The sequence below is a fragment of the Talpa europaea genome (assembly GCF_964194135.1).
Source record: "Talpa europaea genome assembly, chromosome: 10".
Taxonomy (NCBI): Eukaryota; Metazoa; Chordata; class Mammalia; order Eulipotyphla; family Talpidae; genus Talpa; species Talpa europaea.
The window spans coordinates 38,215,569-38,239,020 of NC_140077.1; the positions used below are offsets into that span (position 1 = coordinate 38,215,569).

Sequence of the window (23,452 nt, forward strand, 5' to 3'; positions counted from 1 at the left end):
TCAGTGCAAGACTTTCTGTGCCATCCTAAAACGAGGGAAGTGCAAAAGCACATGCACGCACACACATAAACACACATAAACACTCACACACACATTCTCTCTCTCTCCCTCCATACACCCCTGCCTTTCTATCCCATTATTGCCTGGGATAACCAGGGCCCCCTATCCTGTGAAAGGAAGATGAATTTAGGTCAAGCTCAGGTGCCTGTTTGCTTGCTGGGAGATGCATATCAACTCGAAGTGATTTTTTTCAATACCACTTATGTGGCTTGTATTTATTTTCTTTAATCTTTTAAGTGCTGTTTAGTCTCTGTGTGATATGCTGTGGATACTCATTTCTGATAAGATGCGATACCCTCCTCCCAGCTAGTCCTTGCCTGGAGCCTGTGTGACTGATATGGTCACAGCCGGAGCCGGGGCCTCCGGGGATGAGGTGTGTGTGGAGGGTGGGGGAGGAGACTGAGTGGACAGGGGGCCTCTACAGGTGCTTCTGTGGCCTTCATTTCTTCTGGTGTTGCTTTCACCTCCAAATACATTCTCACTCCCTTTGCAGAATTTAGATAATCCCCGACAGTGGGAGAGTTTCCCAAGTATGAAACTTTGAAGCAGGTTTGGAGGGTAGTTGGATATGGCCCCTTGAAACTATGTATTGTAACATACTAAATTTATTTAGGGTTTCAGGGAAATGTCATATAGTGCATGTCCTAATACGGTCTTTCTAGAGAATATCGAGTAGCTGAGATGGCTTTTCTCCCCTAATAATTGGACACGGTTAACTTATGTGAAGCTTCTTTTGATGTCATCACGCTAATATTTCTCTTCTTAGCTTTAAGGTAACTGCTGTGCATTCTGAGTTTCCGGGTGCTCCCTCCCAATCTGTGTCGCTGTCATCTCTGAGAATATGAGGATCCTATTTTTCTTTCTTGACATTACAGCTTTAGCCTGAATTGTGGGGGTGGGGAGAGGACTAGAATTTTGCTGCCGATGCCCTTGGGTGACAGGCTGGGCACGCATCTGCTAATTATCAAGCAGCTCTCTTAAAAAGAAGCATGATGCAGGCTAATACAGCTACAAAGCTTATTAGTGGGTGTCTTTGGGCAAAAGCAGTAGAGTGTGCTGTGTTGTTTGTGAACAAAGCTTCACATTGCTTAGCGATCTGTGTGGTTTAGACATTTGGGAAACAGCCTTTGGTTTCCAGTCCCCTCCACTGCCCTCCCTCCATGTCCCCATCCACATCATCAGAGATATCAAGAGATATCATAACACCGCAACTTCCTTCATTTGGGTGCTCTTCTCCTGCCGGGGCTCTCCGAACTCACAGCCTTGTCCTGTCTTAATCAATTAAGAATTGATCCCATGTGCATGGCCCCCATGTACCCTCCCTTGTGGGAGGTGGGAGGACAAGAGCTGAGTTGGGTTGGGGATTTTGAGCCAGCATGCTCAGTGTTCCCAGTCCCAGACTGATTGAAACATTGGCTCTTAAGACATCAAGTCCTTGCCTGTCTCCAAGGCTCCTTCTCTGGTGTGCTGGGATTAGGAACCAGCTAAATTGGTTCATTTGCAAAAGCAGCAGGCTCTCAGCTATTATGCTCCTATCTCACACACAACTTCATTTCCAATCTTGGTTATGAGGAGACCCATTGATTACTCGGCAAAGCAAAGTAACCAATATTAAGTCAAAAAATAATTATTATTGAGTGTTCCCAAATATATGTCTATGTATATATATTGCATACAGATATATCACAGATTCTTTTCTTTCCATGGCAGGGTGTTTACCAACTGTTAATCTAGTCTCTTTAAAGTGCATGCTCATAGGCTGGAGTGTAAAGAGGTGACACTTTCACCTTTTCTAAACTGGCCTCTTTGACTAACTCATTTGGTCTCTGTCGCTGGGCCCTAAAACACAGCCCCGAGTTCCTACTGAGTGACTGAGCCGTGAGTGTGTGTCCTTTGATATTGTGCCTGTATTTCAGTCTGCCTCAAACCGTTCATAATCTCATGAAATGCCTGTATTTCCAGTTGAAGATGAGCAGCCATCAACGCTGTCACCAAAAAAAAAGCAACGAAACGGAGGCATGCGGAACTCGCCGAGCTCCTCGCCCAAGCTGACGAGGTAAGGAGAGGGGCTGCAGCCACCGGGTCCCCTCTAGCTCCATCTCTTCCTCCCCTCGCCCCCTCTCCACCCTCCCCAGCCAGCTCCAGGAGGGGGAGGGGACAAGACCGTTAGATGGCTTCTTAAAGGCTGGAGTATTTATTCTGTCAGCTTGTCAGCAGTTAATGATAGAGCTGAAAAAATTCTGTCATGAAAAACAGTTTGAAAAGCTGTTTGAAAAATACATAGGCTTTAAAGTCTTAGCTGTCACCATGTCCTGTCTGTGTGTAGTTCCTAAACAGCAGTGGCACTAATGACGGCTACAACCAATCACAGGAACCCGTGTGGTTAGTTTGCCCGCGGCGAGTCTCTTTCTGCGGGAGTCCCTCCGAGGACTGTTTTCTGTACTTAAGGCCATATGTGAGATGTATCATCACAATCAAAACTGAACCTGAAGATTACCTTCTTTTTATCCTGTCGATTGAAATCAAATTTCTGTTAATTGATTTTGACTCCTAAAAAAAAATGTCTAATAATCTGTGGACTTACCCAAAGCAATGCTTAAAAGTAATTCAGTTCTGCTCAAGCTAAAGGCCATATTAATTATGGAATACAGTGTGTGCACTTTTTCTCTCTTTCCTTCCCTGTCTCTCTGTCTCCTTCCCCCCCCTCCATCCTGCTCTTCCTCTCCTTTCTTTCATTGTCAAGGAAATGACAATTTTCTTTCTCTGTCATTCCTCAGAGTCCTCTAGGTTCCTCTTCTAACCTCTTCCTTTTTCATCTCCCTTTTGTGTCTTGGATTCCTCTACCAATCCCAGTGCTTATTTCCGCCAGCGTCCTAACTCTCCAGCACCTCGGTGGGTTAGACGTGACTTCAGACTTGTGCTGTTCTCTCTAAATGGTGGTGTTCTTCCGTGAAAATGTCTGCCAGATTGACCTGACTTCCTTCTTTTCATTGCCTTCGACCACCTCCTCCTTTTGATAATTGAAATAAAATAATGGTAATTTCCTCCCTCCTCCACCTCTTCTCCATCACATTCATATTTTTCCAAGCCACTTTTCTAAGAACGAGACAGGCGCAGTCTTCTCCATGAGGTTGAAGACACAGATTCCCACTGGAAGACGGTCCCAGCCCCATGTCCTGTCCTGCTGTGATCACAGATTCCTGTTAAATGTTTGCGTAACAGCCTTGTGCCTTCCCCATTGCTCAGCCTTGCTTGGGTGTTGCTGATTTACATGCTTGTTTACAGTTTATGAGGAGGAATAAAATGTGCCAACTGCCAAGCTCCTCATTTTTTACGATGCCAGTTGTCGTGCTAGCGTTCATTTCCTATTTACTCACCTTTAGGTAATCGCCTTATCTAATGCTAATAGTTTTATCCATTTAAAGTAGCAAAAAGCCCAGGCGCTTTCTTTTGCCTAAATTTAGAGAACCAAATAAATAAATAAAGAGAAGCCTGAAAAATCTGAAACCTTTGGAGCCAAATTCCCTGTCCCTGTTTGCTATGTAAAGTATGGCTCATTTCTTTGATCTTGAGTAATAATAATTCTGAGGAGTTATACTGTTTTCATATGCTTCAAAGCTGTGTCAAAGTTTTGCTGCTTAAGGGTACTTCTTTATTCTGTTGGCTCTTGGGTACCAGGATGACAGGTCTTCTGTACGAGGTGGAAGCTTTTTTAAGTCGTAGCCTTCAGCAAAACATCAAATTACCAAATCCAGGGTAACATACTTCTACACAAATGCCTTTCCTGTAGATATATTATACCATATATATTAAATACTTTAGTGTTACACGCTACATTTTATGTGCAATAGAAAGTGATGGTTTGAGGTAGCCTTGGGGGGACTTTTTTTCCACAAGCAGAAAAAGCTAGTGTGTACCGTATCAAGTATGGTTTTTACAGGACTTTCTGCCCGAAGGCCTTTGTAAATAAGTAATGATCAACAGATTGGCTGTGGGTTTTTGAAAAGCATGCCTATGTCAGTTTGCATGATGGGGGAGAATTTTCAAAGTGGGTCTTGCTTTCATTGCCTGTCGGAGAGGGGCTAAGGGAGGCAGTCATCCTGGGCTAGAGCTGTCTGCTCCATGGTCCATCAGAATTGCTAAATGAAGGTCAGGTGGTGAGCTGAAATTTGCCAAGCTAGGAACTCGATATGCCTTTGCGCTGCTGCTATGGCCACTGCTTCTGTCCCCGATTTGCTTTGCCCCACCAGCTGCTTTAGTCTCGATTCCAGTTCAGCTGGAATATGCTGTCCCAAGTCAAGTCAGAAAGTCTTAGAAACTTCTTTGCTGTGAGTTGCTGCATTCCAGGTACTCTACGTACTCTATCTGAGGTGTGAGCGAAGGCAGGGTACCTTCTCTAAATTTTCCTTTCAATGTATCAATGAAGAAACCATAGGTAGTTTCGTCGGATTTGAATCTGTGGCCCTGGAACTGATGTTGCCAGGACCTGTGATTGCTAGGTCCCCCTTGTTGACCGATAGGAGATAGAAGAGCTCCTGCAGCAACCTGTGGTTTCTCCAGGTACCCCCACCTCTTCAAATACTCCCTTTCTACTCTACAGAATATAGGGCTCCTAGGTCCTATTCCTTATGACCTGAAAAATCCATAAAGGAAGCTAATGACTTATTTGAAGTGGGTTTTTCGACATCAGTTTGTGGCTTGCTGTTTGAGCAGAATCAATCATTCTGAACGTGGGCAGATTTTAGTGGCCTATAGGCAGTGATAGGAATAGCTCCAAGAGAAATCGGACAGCTCAGAATGGACAAGGATGGGCTTTAATTTACCACTGTGGCTTCTGCAAATAAAACAGGCTTCTACGTGAGGGTTCCTTGCAAACCTCTGCCTGCATGTAATGCTGCTGGATTCTGCACTAATGGTCTCTGTCTCCCCTTGTTCTGGTATCAGGCTTACCCTGGTTTTAGGTGTCACTTGTCTCTGCACAAGCATTAGGTGAACACCCTCATTTTTTTGTGCTGGAATCATGATGCAGGATATTTTTTAGTCACCCTGACAGAAAATAACCCTCACAGCCAGACTGAGCCAAATGATGAGTGCCTGTGTTCCGAGCCAGGGATTTCTGTGTCATGACACGTAACCTTTGGTTTCACACCCTGAGGAGGAGCAGGCCATGGGAGGTTCCCAGGTCTCTTACGTACCTTCCTGGTTGGCCTCTCGACTTGGAATTATTTAAAGAGTCTCTCTTAGTTTTCCACTGAAAACTGCGTCCATAGCCCAGTTCTCCCTACTTCCGTGGGTTTGTGCCTTATAAGCACAGCTGTGTCATTCTTCAGTTATAAGATCCTACAGGGCAAAAACTTTGTCTCTAAATAACTAAGTAAAGGGTTCTTAATTTGGAGGCCCCACAGACCTGTGAGCATCCAATGAAAGTCCTCTAGAAAGTCTCTAGAAAAAAAGCACACTGACTACAGGTGAAGCAGATTCCCTGGCTACATTCACATTCCATTCATTGTGCAGCCACCTTCAAGCAGTTGCATTCCCCAGTGCTTTCTGGATGCTAAGCCTATTTCTCCAGTGGGTAGACAGCATAGAGTAAATGTGGGAGCTCTCACACTGTATCCTGCAGTGCAATCCCAAAAGTCTATGTGTTTTAGCTACATGCTTCCATTCCTTATCTCAGATTAATCCCAAGCCTGCAAATATTTAGTAAGTACTTACTGTATCAAGGTGCTAGGGCAAGTCTTTGAGGGGTCTAAAGTAAGGTGGATCAGAGTAAGCCCCTGTCTTTGAAAACACTCAGTTGAATGCAGGAGACAGACTCACATATACAACAAAATGGAACACAATAGCTTGGAGATATACTTGCATGGTTTGAGAAAACTGGGAGCTGGGTTTACCTCTAGTTGGGCAGACTGAGCATGGTTTGTTAAGGTTTCATTTAACATAGTCCTGTATGATGAGAATCCTCTTCTTCTACTCTTACTCACTCTTGTTTATGGCTTACCGGATGCCAGGTGTCATTTAAGAGCATTAGATCTGTAAGCTCATTGACTTCCAGCTACAACTCCAAGAGCGGGTATCTCTCTCTCCCCTATTTTATAGATAAGGAAGGCAAACCACAGACAGTTAGAGTCTAGTAAATCTAGACTTTTAGATTAGGAAGATTTGAACCCAGGGAGTTTGAGAGTCCCCACTATGAAATACTTCACCATCCTGCTCAATGGGGGAAAGAGGGAGCAGTGCTTAGGCCTCAGGCAGCAACTTGGTGTGGCTGCACCCAGTGGTCCTGAGGGTAACAAACCTGAGTTGAAGGATGATAGTATCCTGGTACCCAATCATGGAGGCCTTTGCCTGTCAGTGGCTTGCAGGTTTTGAGGAGATAGTGCCATAACTTGTATTTTGACATAGTCACTGGTGGCAGGATAAGGAAGGGTTTAGAACCTTCCAACAGCACCTTCCCAAGATACCTGTTACGTGTGTCAAGAGAAGGGACCAACCCCAACTTCTGAGAAGGTCTTTTGAATGCCAAGCCATTCAGGGTCTGCTGTAGAATAATAGATCAGAGGTAGACTAGACAGTCTCCCATGGACATGCAACATTCCATCAACTGACGCTGCTTCTCCTCCTTGAGGAGCTAGGAGACTTGGAGTAACATAGAGTAGCTTGGGTCTTAAAGACTTACATAGACTGTATCAGGTAGACAGTTATACAAAGACAGCACCAAGCTGGGCTAGCACAGGTAACTGACAACACCAGAAACAGGTTCACTTTGAGGGGAGCTTCAGGTCATGAGATCCAGGGAATATTAGATACTCAGTTTCTGAATGGGAGGGAAATATGATGTGGGGAAAATAAATTATCATCTTGGGCATTAACTGATCAGCAGGCCCAGGACTAGAGGGAAGCATATGGGGTATTGCCTTAAATTTTCTATCTAAGGTCCTCCCTTTGCTTCCCTCTAGTCATGACCTCATCACACAGAGGTGTAGTATAGTCTTCCAGCCTGTAAGTTGCAAATTGTTGCTAACTTTGTCACTCAAAACTCACAATTTCTCCACCCAAGTAAAACTTGAGAGCAATGGTTCTCTAACTTTGGCGGTCATCAGAATCATTGAGAGCAGCTCATTTAATCAGGCTTAATCACTGACATTTCTCTCAAGCTCCCAGGTGCTGATTTAGCTGGTGTGTGGCCATACTTTGCGCACCATCACTTACATGAATCAGAGGAGGGAGAGAAGCCCTGCATGGTAGGGCCCCTTCTTGCATAAATGCCCAGACAACACTGAACACTAAATAGCTGCTTAATCAAGAACATCTGTTTTGACTACCATTAAACTTCAGTCCTCCCTGCTGATCAGTTATAGCTGCTGACTCCAGGCCCTCTCTAGGTAGTGTGAGTGGTTAGTGACATGTTTCAGTCTCCTTTCAGATCCAGTACCTGTAAAGTGAAAATAAGCATAAGAGTCTTGGTTGTTCCGAAAACAAATTGTTGCAAAATATCAAAGGTGAATAGGCTCTCTCACTGGGTCCATTTTCTGATTTCCATGGAGTCCTGTGAGTCTCTTGCTGGCCAGTTGAATTTTCACCAGCTTCTACATATAATTCACTAGTTTCTTGACATAATTCACCAGTTTCTCCTAGTAGCTGGCAATTTGTTGATGGCCTCTTCTGGGTTCTGAAATACAATGAAGTATAAATTAGGACTTCCCTGCCTGCAAGAAGTTTGCCTTCTAGTGCATGAGACAAACACGAATATCATCATCTCTGAAAGAGCTTCATTGGGGTCACTGAATGGTCACTACTTAGGGCGCACTCAGAAAACATCGTCCATCTTTGTGGTGATTGAGGAAGACAGCCCAAGAGGAACATTTGAGGCAAAATATGAGGATCATAAATGTCCCGACACCCCTGCTGTGGTGCCTGACCCTATACTCAAAGTCAGTATTTGCCACGGAGAAGCAAGGCCTACATAAGGATAAGAATTTCTAGGTACTTTTTTTTTTTTGCATTTTTTTATTTTATATATTTCTTACATCATTTTTCATTTTTGCACAATATTTGCATTTTCAGCTTGGTTATAGACCCCATACAATTCCCACCACCCTTGTTTTGATCCTACTCCCGACTCTCCCCCCGGTAGTGTGTCCCTGGTTTATAGTTGCTTGTTGATTTTGATTTTTACTTTATTATGATTAGTCTTTTTCCTAGAAAAAAAAAAAAAAAGAAATTCACCCCCATCAAGTCTCCTTTCCCCAGGCTGGCTACTGCAGAGTCAGCCTCAATCTAAATGAGATGACTGTAAAGATGGGAAAAGCTTTATCTTGTGATGAGTAATGAGGTTCAGGAAATCAAGCAAGGAAAAAAAAGGGTGTAATTTGAAAACCATGTTTCAGCTTTCCTCTTTCCTAACTTTTTTTTTGTTGGTTTGGTTGCTTGTACTTTAATGTAAATTTCTGAAGTCCAATGTTGAACTCAGAGTCACAGAAAAAGCTGGGATTTGCCTGTAAGGGGAACGTGCTTTTTAAAATATAATGCCGGTTCCCTCACAGCAGGTTTGCTAGAAAGGGATTTGTGGTTTGCTCTAGGCAGTTGTCTTCAAGGCAAGCTTTTTGTGTTTCTGCTATAGCAGGGCATTTAGTTCACTTCCTGAGATTAATTGATGGCAAGTGGCATTCCTTGCTCTGCAAACCCTCAAAACAACGATCCCCTATGCTTTATTTGAAGTCAGGCAGGCTTAATTTCTAGCTGTGGACTTTGGAGGTATGAGCTGAGATTCAAGAAGCATAGATATGAAAAATTTAACTCAATGGTGCTCCTTGGTTGTTATAAAAATATGCATATTCGAATCTTCAGAGACTGGGACATGGCAAAAGTTGCCCAACATTAGTGGATTATTGAGTCTCTCCTTGCACCGCACCCTTATTGGGACTTACATGTTAATTTTCTACTGTTTATTTGCATAAATTATGGATTTCATAATTGCATGTGATTCTGGTCCCTGTGTTTGCAGCTAGGGACTGTGGCTTGGTATACGGCAACAGACAAAAGACATCCAGTTGCCTCCTCCCTGTAGGAGAGCACAATACGGGGGTGGCTTCCAGGCAGGAAGATCACTCTTGTTTACTAGCTCTGTGTCTCCTCTCACTAACTGTGCCACCTTAGCCATATTATTTATGCATTCTATCTCCCATCCACACAAATGGGTCATAATAACAGAAATTACCCTCAAGTGTTATTGTGATGACAGTATCATAAAACGTAGGTAAAGGTTTAGCACAACACCATCTGCAAGGGTTGAACTCATGGTGTTTATCATAGTAGCACTAGTAGTAATAGTAATAGTAGTACTGGCAGTAGCAGCAGCAACAGTAGTAGGAAATAGTAACAGCAGTGGTAGCAGTAATAATAGTATCGGTGGAAGCAGTGGTAATAATAGCAGTGGCAACAGTAGTTATGGTAATAGTGGTAGTAGCAGCAACAGTAGTAGAATAGTAACAGCAGCTGTAATGGTGACAGCAGTAGTAATAATACTACTAGTAGCAGGCAGTAGTAATAGTAGTAGTAGCAGCAGTTGTGATAGTACTAGTAATAGCAGCAGAATTGTGGTAGCAGAATAGTAGTGACTCTACACCTTTACTATTGAGCCACTTTACCTTCCTGTTTCCTTTCACCATTATGTAAGTGACAGCTACAAGTAGGTTCTAAGCAAAGTATAAAGACTGGTAGTAATGCATTTATAATAACACTTTTTTTTAATTTTATTTTTATTTTATTTTATTTTTTTATAAATTTTATTGTTATATTCCCCATACAATTGCAGCCCCCCCATCTGACCCCAATCCCTCCCCTCCCGCCCCCGCCCCCCTAAAAGTGTCTCTGGTTCATAGTTTTTTGTTGATTTTGATTTTCACTTTCTTATAGTTATTCATTTTCCTGGTCCCTTATTTAAGTTTTCTAGATTCCTGCTATGAGTGAGACCATCCGGTATTTTTCTTTTTCTTTTTGGCTTATTTCGCTGAGCATGATCCCTTCCAGTGCCATCCATGTTGCTGCAAATTGCATGTGTTTATCTTTTTTGAATGCTGAGTAATATTCCATGGTATATATGTACCACATCTTCTTGATCCAGTCATCTATTTTTGGGCATTTGGGTTGTTTCCAAAGCTTAGCTATTGTAAACAGTGCTGCTATAAACATAGGGGTGCAGGTGTTGTTTGGAATTGATGTTTCTGTGTCCTTTGGGTAAATACCTAGGAGTGGAATTGCTGGAACACTTTTTGAGGGCATGCTCTGTGTCAGGTTCTATGCCAAGTGCATGACATGTCTTTACTCATGTAATCTTTGAACTGAATCCAATATTTTATATTGAGGAAACTGAGGTAAGGCGCCCAATGTAACAAGTAGTAGACGAGTTGAGACTTGAAGGTAGGCATTTTGGTGCTGGAGCCAGTACACTTAAATACAAGACTGTTTTGTCACGGAGGAAATGGGTGGTTTTCTGCCCTCAGTGGGGTCTACCTTCAAGCGCTCCATTTGGAGATCCACTCTGGATTATCTGAACAAAGTATCTGGTTAGTGTTGAGGCTTCTTCTTCTCGTTGAGGAGCATGTCATAGTATCAATACTCAAATGGGCATGTAAGGAAAGACCAGGGAGAAGTTCCCTTTCTGCACAGCTGTTCTAATCACATATGTATGCTGGGGGCAGGGTTGTGCAGGGGAGGGGAAGAACTTTAGCCCAAACTCTTGCTCTAAGATTGTGTGTATTTCCTGTATAATTCATGTATTCCTGAGCTGGTGGCAGAATGCTTAAATGAACAGGTGAGATCTAAGGTGCGAGAAGAGGAACCAGTGTCATCAGTGGCACAATATCTGGTAACAGCCCTTTTTTCTTCCAGGTGCCCTCTTACATTAGTTTTCTAAGACTGCAGAAACAAAGCATCATAGGCTGGATGTCTTAAATAACAGAAATATATTTTCTCATAGTTCTGGAGGCTGGTAGTCCAAGATGAGTGTGTTGGCAGAGTTGGGCCCCTTTGAGGCCACGGAGGCTCGGTTTAGACCACTCTCCTTGCTTATAGATGGCTGTCTTCTCCCTGTACCTTTACAGTGTCTTTCCTCTGCACGTGTCTCTGTCCATATGTCCTCTTTCTTGTAAGGACACCAGTCTATGAAATAGGGCCTACCTCAATGTCCTCTTTTTAACATAATTGCCATTTAAAGACCATATTTCAAAATACAGTCATAGGCTTTGGGGAGGACACAGTCCAGCCCATAAAAACTATATAGCAAATGGTCCTCACCCCATAGAATTTCTGTTACCCTAAAATAAGGAATGTACATTGACTAAGTAGTATGTGGCAAGTGAATATTTAATTAATAATGGTGTATTTTAAGAAAATTGGGATTTCTTTGTGATTTGAGAAAATATATCAAGTAATTAAGGCGTGAAAGACAAGCATCTACTATTGATCCTCAGCTCCAACCAAGTGGTCTCTGAGGAACTGTCTGAGTGCCTAGAGAACTGGTTCTTCATCATTTTGCAAACCAATGAAGTTGGGGTATTTTTTTTTTCAGGATTCTAAGGTCCCCCCATGTGTGTCCAGCGCATGGCCTGACTCTTGCCTGAGCCTCCCCTGATCATAGCAGTGCTGGTTGTTGTGCTCCAGGGCAAGTTCTTGGCCTTTCTTATATGAGTATAAATTCCTTAAACCTTAGTTTAGAAGCAGAAGTTACTGTGGACAACTGGCTCTTCACTCTTCACCGATGTCAGAGATCTCTCAGCAGCATAAGGCAACCTAAAGCATCTGAAATCACTGCCGGAACAGACAGGATAAAGAAATTTATCCTGTCTGGCCCAAAGTAGTTACACTTTCATCTTGCTGGAATGAATCAGTTCCAAGCTTCCTCCAAGACAGTGGAATTCAGTGAATGAGGAACAGCCCCAGCCCTTAATGGAACTATGAAAGTACTCAATCTTCAATGCTTCTTAACTCCCATCTTTGTTCCAACAACAGCTATTTTTCACTTACCCAGTGCCCTTTGGCCTTTTGATATCCAAAAGTGGTTCACTATTTCCAAAATCCTTTTAGTCTCCTCTTCCCCCAATGAGAGCCCGCTGCCTCAGATCTTAAAGGTCCTCTAGGCTTACCCCACATTTATAATCAAATCCCCTTGCTACCCCCAGCTCTTCTGGAATGTCTCAAATAATGAGAAATTCATTGCCTTGGGAAATAAGTCATTTCATTTTTAAAAAACTTTCCATTTTTATAACATTCTTCCTCTTTTGAAACTTGATTTTTCTTCTATCTAAATCCCAAGTATTGTTCCTAGTCTGCTTTCAATTAGTCATACTCAATGAGTTGAATCCATCTTCCACTAGTAGCCATTGCTGTCTCAGGACAGCTCACATGCCTGGCTTGAGTCTTCCATATCTCTGCTGGGACAATGCTATCGTTCCCACAGCCAACCAAGGCTTTGGGTGCCATTCTTTGACTCCTTTCTTTTGGACCCCAACTTTCTGAGTTCATTTAAGTGGATTAACACTAAAATATGCAGGGGTTCTTTCTCACCTTTCAGGGCTCACATCAAATTTTACCTGCTCTAGGAATTCTCTTTGCTGTTACTCAAATACCAAGCAATAAGGGGTTCCTTCCTGGTTTTCTTATGCCATCTTGCACATCATTTTGCTGTAGCACTTACCCCAGTGTTTCATAACTATTGGTTGACTTTTTCTCTCACCTACTGTCTTGTCATCCTCTCCTTGACTAGAGATTGTGTTTTCAATCATTATAGTATCCCCTATTTCTGGCATTTGTTTGCTTTGATCATTAAAGAAACCAAAGTTTGAATTGTAGGTACCATGGCTGGTAAAAAAAAAAAAAGGATATATTTTTATTCAAGGAGATTTTTGATGGTTCTCAGATCAAACAATTTAGGGAAAATCCTCAATGTATTATATTTAAACTAGCCAAGCCAGATTGAGAGAATTGTGTGTACAGATGTATGTAGCCCGATATACCACTGAGATTGCCTGGAAACTTCTGGATGTCCCAGTGCAAATCGTGGTTGGCTTCCCCAAACCTCCACCCTAGTTAATGAGGCTTGACATTAAAAATCAGTTTTTCTCCTCTTTGAGGGGTGATCAGCAGGCTTATGTATTCACTTTCCTAAGATACACATTCCTAAGAGGGTTGGAGGCCACTGTTACCAAACTATGATTCCTACCCAGAAAAATAGGGAACAAAAATGCCTGTCCTCTCCCCCAAGGCACATAATTTTCTGAAAGGAATTTTGGTCAGCTTTCTAGATCAGTTTCTTGCTTACTGATATTATGTGAATGTGGTCCTGCTGTCTTTTAAATCCTGAATGCATTGAGGGCAGGCCTTGAGATAATTCCTCCTCTCTAAGCCATAATAGGGCAAAAGATTTTGAACCTGACAATCTTCAGGACAAATTTATTAAGATACTCTTGCAATTAAAGTATGTCCTTCCAGGGCTGGGAAGAGTTCATTTTGATCATTTTCTCAAATTTCCTCTCTGTGATGACTTCTATTCACCTACACATCCAGATAGTGATTTTTTAAAGGCAAAAAAAAAAAAGTCAAAATTTATTCTTGCCCTGATTTGTGACCAGCTCAGCTACTGTCTTCTTGCTTTAGCATTTTTGACCAAGTTCAGTATTTGAAAAGTGGCCTGGTAGTTTACAATACCTCAAGATCTCCCAATAGCCCTGTTAGTAAGACTATTCCAAAGTGGATTGTTCTTCTTTTAAGAGTGGTTATGACAGCTCCTATAACTATCTAGAATGTTCATTCAACATAACTTTGCACATTTGCCTCATTTGGTCTTTGTCATTTGGTGTAGCCTAAAAGCAAATTCTCAGGCATAAATAAATACAATGAGAGCTTTCCCACCTTACATGGGGGTGGAAAGCATATTGGTAGGGTCATGTAGTCATCCCAAAAGCTTAATTCTAGTCTATGGACAATGTAGAAGGAAGGGATTGCTGTCCCATTCTATATTTTGGACATATAAATGAGAATTATCAGAGAAATTTCAGAGGGAGAAATACTAAAAACTAACTAAAGTTTCCCCTTTGATGCTTGAAAAAGATCCTTTAAAAAGATAGTCACTTTATTATAAATTTTCAGAATTTCAACCTATTTATATTTTCTGTCTTGAATTGACAATAGCATTCAAGGAAGATAGCTCCACTGACAGGATAACTAGTATGCCTGGGACATTGACCTAATTATATGCAGTCAGTGGTGTAGATATCCAAATGATCTCCCCAAAATTAAGCACAGCATCACTATCAGAGATAGAAATCATGATGATGATATGACCCAAAATGCAAGAACCTATATTTTATGCTATAAGCTTGTTAGACCTGCCTGATAATATTGTAATTCTTAAGGTTGTCAGTGAGGCTCTACCAGCCCACAGGAGGGGAGGTCTCTGTAGAGGCATCTTCCTTTTCCATCAGTAAACAAGGCAAGAGGGGATGGACGTAGCCCTGAAAATTCAAGACAAATTTATTAAGATGCATCTGAGCTGGAAGCTCTCATCCAAAGAATGCTGCAGTTGGGGCGTAGAGGTAGGGTGGGGAGACTGCCGATGGACAGTTAGTGCAAATACAGTTGTCAAGGCAGGGAGAGAGGGTGTTGTTTAGTATTGAAATCATGTATTCCAGATGTGGGCATTTGGTAGTCAATCTGCTCTGAAGTGACATGCTGCTGAATCTTTAAAGGGCTTCAGCCAGTGAGAGCAAAATCTGATTGGGCAAATTGCTAAAATATTTAAAGTTCAGCCTGTTAAAGCTTTTACTGCGAAGAGCATCACGTCAGAAGTTGTAGTCAGAAAGAGCGAGTAATTGGCTTTCCATCCTCATGCCAGTCAGTCAGCATGAGGCTCTATTCCTCTTCCTTCCTCTCATTGCCAATGCTAATAACAACCCTTTGGGGTGTGTGTGTGTGTGTGTATTTACATGTACATGTGCACACAGAAACACACACATACACTGGAGTGATTGCATAGCTGGTAAGATAAGAGGATAATGAAACATCCAAAAAAGAAAGGCTAAATCCACAAAATGGTGTGACATTTCAGACAAAGGAGACCAGGACAGAACAGTGGAATTATTACCTGACAGTGGTCAAGTGCACTTCCAGGTCAGTGGTGGTTGGGGCCATGGTCTTTCAAGGATGGGTTCTGCAAGCAAAGAATAGCTTTCAGTCATACTCACTTCCTCTGACTTTTATTCCCCCATCTGAGATGTAACCCAAGTGGCACTTCACATGTACCATTTATCACTAGGGTCCCTGTCCTTTTCTCCCCAGGCATGACCCCTTGTTAATTCCCGGCAATGATCAGATTGACAACATGGACTCCAACGTGAAGAAGTACGACTCCACAGGGATGTTTCACTGGTGTGCTCCAAAGGAGATAGAGAAGGTCATCCTGGTGAGTGAGGGCCCAAGGAGAGACGTGTCCACTTCTACATTTGCAAGAAGAAAGTTTTCCTAATGGGAAGGTTGGGATGATACAGCCCTGGTCCTGATTATTTTTGATGATTGGGATTCGGGACACACATTGAAGCAGCTAGAACACTCATCCGTACATGAGCACAAGAGAGGAATTTTCAATCTCTGAATACGTATCAGCTCATTACAATAGGGAGTGATGGTGTGCTGTGTGACAGTCACCGTGGAGGGATTGACTTAATTCCCGTGGGTGTGACTGGGGAAAGAGCCTGCTGTGCCTTTTACTAACTGTGTGCCTTGGGCATAAGTCACCTGGCCTCTTAATGCTTCATTTCTCTTATCTGTTAGAGGATGAGCTGAGAATAACCCTAACTTACAGGGTTTAGTAAAGATTAAAATCCAACATATGATTCAATAAAGTTACTTCTTCCTGTTATTATTCAATGCAGTAAAGTAACCTGAATGCTACCTGTATTATCTGTTTATAACAATGTCTTGTATTCTTCTAGATAACAGCCTTGGATATTTTTTCATTCTTACAAACTTCTATGTTACTTATTTATTTTAGTTGTATTATTTTTATGGAGATAATGTTGGGGTATAGAGGTATGTGATTCAGAGGTACAGGTTCACACCTCTTTAGATGAATGCTACCGTATTTGTGATCCTTTGCAGCACATGGTGTAGACAGGCACAATGCATTTGCTGGTGGTTATGGGGTGAGCCATGGGTTCCAGTCAGGGCCTGAGGGCTCAGAGCCCTATTTTGGGGTTGGTTTATCTCCATAGCTGCAGTGAACTTCTCAGGAATGTCAGCACAGATAACAAGCCATTCTACTCTTTAGACTTGTCCTATTAACGGCTTTATGTTTTAATACCTACATCGGCTTTCCTCTGGTTTATTGTCTTGCTAATCCATGAAAAACGGATTAATAATCAGGAAGGTGAGATGGAAGGGTTCTTTCTCCCTGGCGCCTCTAATCCCCAGAATGCTGTGGCCTGCTCCTTTAGGTCAGCCTGGAAAATCCTATCATTTCTGATGTCATGCCACCCTCCCTAAAAAAGGACTGGTCCAATTCCTCAGAATAATTTCATACTCTGATCCACTGGCAATTTCCCTGGTTTTAATTGAATGCATGTGTGTGTTTTCTCAATTTAATTGTAATCAAGTATTAAAAACCAATACGGCATTGTGCTGGAGGCTGTCTCAGGAGTGTGAAAGCTGCAGACAAAAACAGAGAGTCAGGGTTCTCAGGAAATAGCCATTTTCCAACTTACTGGGAATGCAAATGGCTCTAATCCCAAATCTGCTTGTTGTGTTTACATCCTAATATTGTATCCCCTGCACTTCTTCTCTGGTCACTTGAACTCAATTCTGATGTTACTCACCTGTGGCAGGTCAAAGGCTGAGGGCCATACCTGGGATCTAGGGTTTAATAGCTTGCCTAGGTAGTCCTGATGTGTATGGCTAACTGATATCCAAGGTCCTTGGCCACATGGAGGAGTTTATCAGTTTATCTACATAAGTTACTACCTCTCTCATCTGAAAAATGAGATTGTTTAACACACAAAAGAAATCTTTTCCATACCAGGCACTGTTCTCAATGCTAGGGGTACAATTCCTGAGAATGACAGCTCTTGCAGAACTCATGTAGTAGTGGGGACAAAGAGAAGACCTCCAGGTAGGCAAAAGCATGTGGGATAGCATTTCAGATATCGGTCAAGTGCCATGAAAAAAATAAAGCAGGGCCATGCTTGCAAAGGACTTGTAGGGCCTGTTCAGACAGTGTGGCTCAATAAGCCCTTTCTAAAGTGACATTAGAGCAGAGACTACTCAGCAGAACAAGCTCTGGGCAGATGCTCTGGGGCTATGAGCACCTACGGGGTGCAGGCCACTTTGGGGATTAGAAAACATAAACTGACCTTAAACTTGAGGAAACAACCATTTAATTCGAGAGAACATATAAAATGTAACCATGAAATAATATATTGATAGAATCAAGTGCGTCCAGGTGGTATGGGTATTGAAGGAACAGTGTCCTGAGGGTTAAGTGTGATGAGACACATAATGCTGTTCATGCCTAGGAGGGAAGGGACACATTTAAGAATCCATATTCCTGGCATGGGAAGTCTTCCTGGACACAGCAGTTTGTACTTGGAAGCAGTTAAGACTGCTGAGGTCAAGCCTAGCCTTGGAGGGTACAGAGGAAGCACAAGGTGTGCATGTGAGTGGCTTCTCTGGAGGGTCCTAAACATGGCAGAATCAGACTTTCCTAGATGAGACCCAGCAACCTTTATAAGGTTTTCCAGATCAGGTTGCTGTGGCAGTCTAAACATTGGTGCTTTGGTGTCCAGGTCTAACTCCCCAATTAGGCATCTGTGCTTTGGCCAATCTGCTAACTGGAACCTTCTCCACTTGCCTATTTCTAGCCCCTGCTCCTGTCCCAGTTTGTATTCCTCAGATGTGTTGAAGGAAGACAACCTCCCAGGGTCCTGGCCAGTTAAAAATAATTAGCAGCCCATCACAGCACCTGACAGACTGTTGACTCTTTGCTGGTGGTACCCAGCCACTCACATTCCTATGCGCCCTTGATAACTAACTCCAGGTCTTCATGAGGTGGTGGTGTGGTTGTGACTCTCCAGTGGGTCGTCCTTGGTCACAGTTTGTAAGACATTTCTCATAGCTCATATGTAAGTGTCCCTACACTGTTGCCGAGGGAAACCAATAATGGTGACAGTCCTGCTTTATTCTAACGATCCAGGAGTGAAAGCTAGATTCTTCTTCTCCTTGGGGGTTACTGTAATAACTCTGACATTGTCGTGAATCGCAATATTGGCATTTAAACAATCAATACACGGTTCAATTCTAGGGATTAAATTGAGCAGAGTTTGATATGTACAGTGGACATTAATATGCCTCCCCCAAAGCATTGAAAGCCATCTGGGGCCATCCAGGCATGCAGTGGGCAGACAGGGAGGAAAGAAGGCAAGATGGGAGATCGTCTGCTCATATATATGGCATATCTTTTTATAATCTTTGTCAAAAGGTAGCTATATGTGTTTATATATAACATATATATATTACACCAGTGTAATATATACACACATTCTCCATTATAAACATATGTAGTATATCTATAAAACTGATAAATCCAAAATAATAGCATATGACAGCTCATATAAACACTCAACAAATGTTTACTCAAATCTTAACACAAATGATTCTTTAGTTCTTGCAACAACCCTGTGGCGTCTTCTAACACTCCCACACCTATGCTTCTTGCAGACCCGAAGTGAAGCCGCCATGACCGTCCTGAGTGGCCACGTGGTGGTTTGTATCTTTGGCGATGTGAGCTCAGCCCTGATTGGCCTCCGGAACCTGGTGATGCCACTCCGTGCCAGCAACTTTCATTACCACGAGCTCAAGCACATCGTATTTGTGGGCTCCATTGAGTACCTCAAGCGAGAATGGGAGACACTTCATAACTTCCCCAAAGTGTCCATATTGCCGGTGAGTACTAAAGCATTATTAATGCTTTTTTTCTTCTTTTCATCCACAAAAGAAAATCCCAGCTGGATATGATTGTACCTTTGATCATGCCTCTATTTCTTCATCTGGTTGTGGGCCTGAGGACTCACTCATGCCTTCTCCTGTAACCTGTCTAGGAAAATCCAAACCCTGGGAGACTTTTCAGGAATTAGCAGCCAAGCTCAGTCACTTGTCAGGAGTGAAACTTACCCCATATTAACCATATCAGTTTGTAAACATTTTCTCTTGCATAGCTAAACCTAGTACTTTGTGATGTTATGATGCTATTTTGCAGAATTTCTATCATTTTGTTTATGACATTATTAATGCTTGGGGGAAATCTCGGTTGTACCACATTCTGTTTTTAAGTAAATGGGGAGTTCCTCTGCAGTGCAGGTGGCCCACCACCTTCCCTTGACTTAGAAGTCCAGCAACGTTTCATGAGTTTGTATATGTGTGTGTGCATGTGCATGTACTATTCTTGATTATGAAACACTTGGCACAAATCTAAAAGGAAGAATTTAGGGGCCACAATTTAGAGTGAAGACTTGGGTTACATGATCTGAGTGTCATGTAATTAACCACTTTTTAAGATAATCTATTTTTTTATTTTTTTAAAGATTTATTTTTATTTATTTATTTATACAAGCACTGGGTACAGTCAGAAGCGTGGGAGGGTGAGAGAATTCACCAGAGCCAGAGTGGGGAGCAGAGCAGGCAGAAGGACCGAAGTACACTGCTGAGGGGAACAGTGGGCGGCAGGAGAGGCCTGCGCGCCATGTGGGACCCTCCTCCGGTGGCCAGAGAGCAGCCGGGGATCGAACCGGCTCTGCAGAGGCTGCGGGCAGCTTCGCAACCCAGCGTTCACCCGCTGTGCCACCGGGGACCCCAAATTAACCACTTTTTAAGCATTAACTAATGTATCTTCCATAAGCTTTCAATGTTGTATTGTGCATTTCAACATTTGACATAGTTCTCCATTCCATGCAAACATCGCTTATCCTTCACACATTTTTTTTGGCGGTTCACCTTCCAGAAAGTGGGAAACATGGATTTGCTGCTACATTTCAAGAGGTCCAAGTGCTTTCCCACTTCTGGATCTAAAATCCATTGTATGCTTTTAGAACCCCAGCTATTAGAACATCATAAATGGGAGAAAAAAGACAAGTAATGTAATTCAATTAAGAACTCATAAGAATCTTCCCATAACTATCCACCTCTTATCCTTATGTGTACCTGGCATGATAGGGACTAAATAAATATTTAATGTGAGAAAAGTATAGATAGATACCTTTTGGATGCTGCATCAAAAATTCACTGACTTAAAAAATACATGTAGTCAAAATAATCACCTATAGAAAAAACAGTCATACACACAGAAGAGCATAAACAGATGTATGCCTTGCTAATTTCATAGGTAACAGATTTGATTATGTATTTCCATGACTATTTTCCTGCATGTATTCTTCCTCATGGTCTCATGGAAACACATGAACTTGGGTCTAACAGTATTTAAAGAGTTCATTATTTTGCTGGGGTGTATGAATGTGTGCGTGTGTGTGTGTGATTGCATGTCTTTCCTTCAGCCATGTGCTTGTCCACATGCACTCACCTGCCTGCATATATATGAGTGAGCTCTCATCTATGCAGATCCTTTTCAAACCCTCCAAAATAGAGCACACACAGATATAACATATCTTAAAAAAATATGCCTTTACCTGTGTTTTCATTCCTTTGCTTAAATAGCACCTCACATATAGGACCAGCACAGGGAAACACAGGTTCCTCACCATGTCATTTGTATCTCCTGAATTTTGAAATCATGTATATACAACTGCACAGGGATTGTCTTATATCACAATTACTGCCATAGCCCTTACAAGATGAAAATTAAAAGAATATGGATGTAGGTAATTGAGGCTTATGCACTAGTAAAATGATTCAGGAAGTTGGTCAGACTCATTGTGTATCAAGAGGACCCAGGACAAGAAAGGCTTCTCCTTTTCTCAGAAGATACTGTCAAAGAGCATGGAACTAGTAGCTCTCTAGCCCTGTAGCCCTAAATACCTCTTTCTCCATAATTGCACTTGGCAGTAAAGTCTTAGGGACTCTCCCTGAGTCATAGTAGAGTGTTGATTCCTCCATCTCTGCAGCTAAGTCCCATCTCCAGGAAGGAGAACAGGGGAAGGCTTGCAGAGATTTTGGGCTTGCAGATACTTCGCTGCAACCCTTCTCCCCACACAGTGAATTGAAGGCAGTCAATTCTCAGGTCTCCATTCACCAGCAGGCAAAACAGCTGGAAGACCAAGAAAGGTGATGGCTGGATGTAAACTCCAAAATAATGCTCTGCCCCCTCCAGCCCCTGGGAGCTGTGACATGTGCTGGCCTGAGCAGTTCTGCACCCAGCATGTGGGGGCATGACCCAGCCCCCACAAGAACCCCTCTTTGTACCTGCAGTTGTGTCCCTGGCTTCTCTGTCATTACCTCCTTGATCTGGGTTTTTTCCATTGTTTTTTTGTTGTTATGTAATTTAAAAAACAAATCTGTTTACCGGCTTATTTATTTTTAATTACACTACTAATATACAAATATGTTCATGTTATAAAATATTCAAATAATACAGAAGTATATAAAGTCAAAAACAAGCTTTTCCCTTCACCCCCACTATTATTCCCCTCCCCAGAGGTAATTACTGTTATTAGTTTAGTGTGTATTTTTCCTGAGCTTTCTCTCCGAATGTACATATATCTATAAATACCTTCATAAATATGTAGTTTTATTTTGTGGGTTTCTTTTTACATAAATGAAATTGTAATTTGAGAGTTGTCTAGAACTTGTTTTTGTTTTCTTTCTTTTCTCCACTTCCCCCTCTAGCTTAGAGATCCTTCGCAGGTGATGCCTATGTAGAAAGGCATTTCAGTCTCGTTACCTGCTGCATAGACTCCTGTTGTCTCTATGTCCAATGGTGTGTTTAACCATTCCTATGTTTTTTGGGCAATTAGGTAATTCCCTTGTTTTTTCTTTCTTGCTGCAAATATGCAATAAAATTATATGACCTGAAGCTTCCCTCCTTTCCATCTCCCCTTTGCAAGATGCACATTAATTCCATTCCCTCCCACAGCCTCCAAATTGAGCACAGATTTCAGCCCCCACCCCACCCCCATCACACAATGCTCACTGACTATTTCCCCCTGGCTGCCTTGGAAATTCTCCTCAGAGCTGCTATCTTTCGCCTGAGACAGGAGTGACCTGCCATTAAACAAACAGGCATTTGAAACCCACCCCCTCGTTACATTCTGAACACCAGAGGTTGCCACAGGACAGTTAACTCAAATCAAGACAATTTCCAGGCAGTAAGAAGATGTAGAACCCTGGCATTATTCCTCTCCCTCGTTTGTTAGTAATAGCTTGATCGAGTATTGAGAGCAAGCCTAAAATGCTGCCATCAGCACCGACTACCCTTTAGATTAGCACACAGCTCTTATTCCCTTGAATGTAGTTAGGCCAGCTTAATGTCAAGGCATAAAAAAGATACTTGTTAAATAATTTCCCAAAGCTCCGGCTCAATCTTTAATTTGTTTTTATTTTTTTCCTCTTTCCGTTTCGACCCTGGGTCTCACTTTGGCTTCTCCTTTTCTTTCCCCTGCCTCGATGCCAAAGGGTACGCCATTAAGTCGGGCTGATTTAAGAGCCGTCAACATCAACCTCTGTGACATGTGCGTTATCCTGTCAGCCAATCAGAATAATATTGATGATACTTCGCTGCAGGACAAGGAATGCATCTTGGCGTCACTCAACATCAAATCTATGCAGTTTGATGACAGCATCGGGGTCTTACAGGCTAATTCCCAAGGTAAGGACAGCCTGTAATACTTCTCTGCTGTGCCTACAGGGGACAGGGACTGGCAAAAGGGATATACTTCACTCAGTAATTCAAAGAGGCTCACATCAGCCTGCCTGGCAGTGAAACCTGCGGACGCCGTGATGGTTTTCAAAGGGACATCTGCTGCCTCTTGCCATTTCAGCTTGAACCTGAGCACCCCCACACGGAAAAGGCTGCCTTCTTCCCAGAGAACAAACCAGTCTTTAAATTGCCACCCTCTTAGCCTTTCCAAACAGTGACTTTATGATCAGGGTTACCGGATAAATGTCAGCACTGCAAAGATGCTGGCTGAACAATTCCCAGTGTTTCTCTGCGGTATAGACTCCTGCCGTTGACATGGAATGGAGGTCTTAAGCTTTGTCATTGTTCTAGCTGCTTGAAGTTGTTAAACTTTGCATTGTTATAATGTAACCAGGGATGGCAGTCTCCGGAGAGGTGACGCTGACAGCCCACGCATGGTCTATGGAGGCACAGCAGTATTAAATGACACGTGTCTACCTT

At 42.5% G+C, this 23,452-nt stretch overlaps 1 protein-coding gene across 6 annotated transcripts in view; it reads left to right on the forward strand.

The window, feature by feature from the left end:
• Positions 1-23,452, forward strand: part of KCNMA1 (potassium calcium-activated channel subfamily M alpha 1) — a gene marked incomplete at both ends in the record, with an annotated part of 673,962 nt that overhangs the window by 593,099 nt on the left and 57,411 nt on the right. For all 6 annotated transcript variants that reach the window (XM_084245122.1, XM_084245124.1, XM_084245123.1 and 3 more), the window contains 4 exons: positions 2,023-2,116; positions 15,397-15,520; positions 18,826-19,050; positions 22,729-22,921. In XM_084245122.1, coding sequence (XP_084101248.1) covers positions 2,023-2,116; positions 15,397-15,520; positions 18,826-19,050; positions 22,729-22,921 — 636 coding nt within the window. The remainder of the gene's footprint in view (positions 1-2,022; positions 2,117-15,396; positions 15,521-18,825; positions 19,051-22,728; positions 22,922-23,452) is intronic.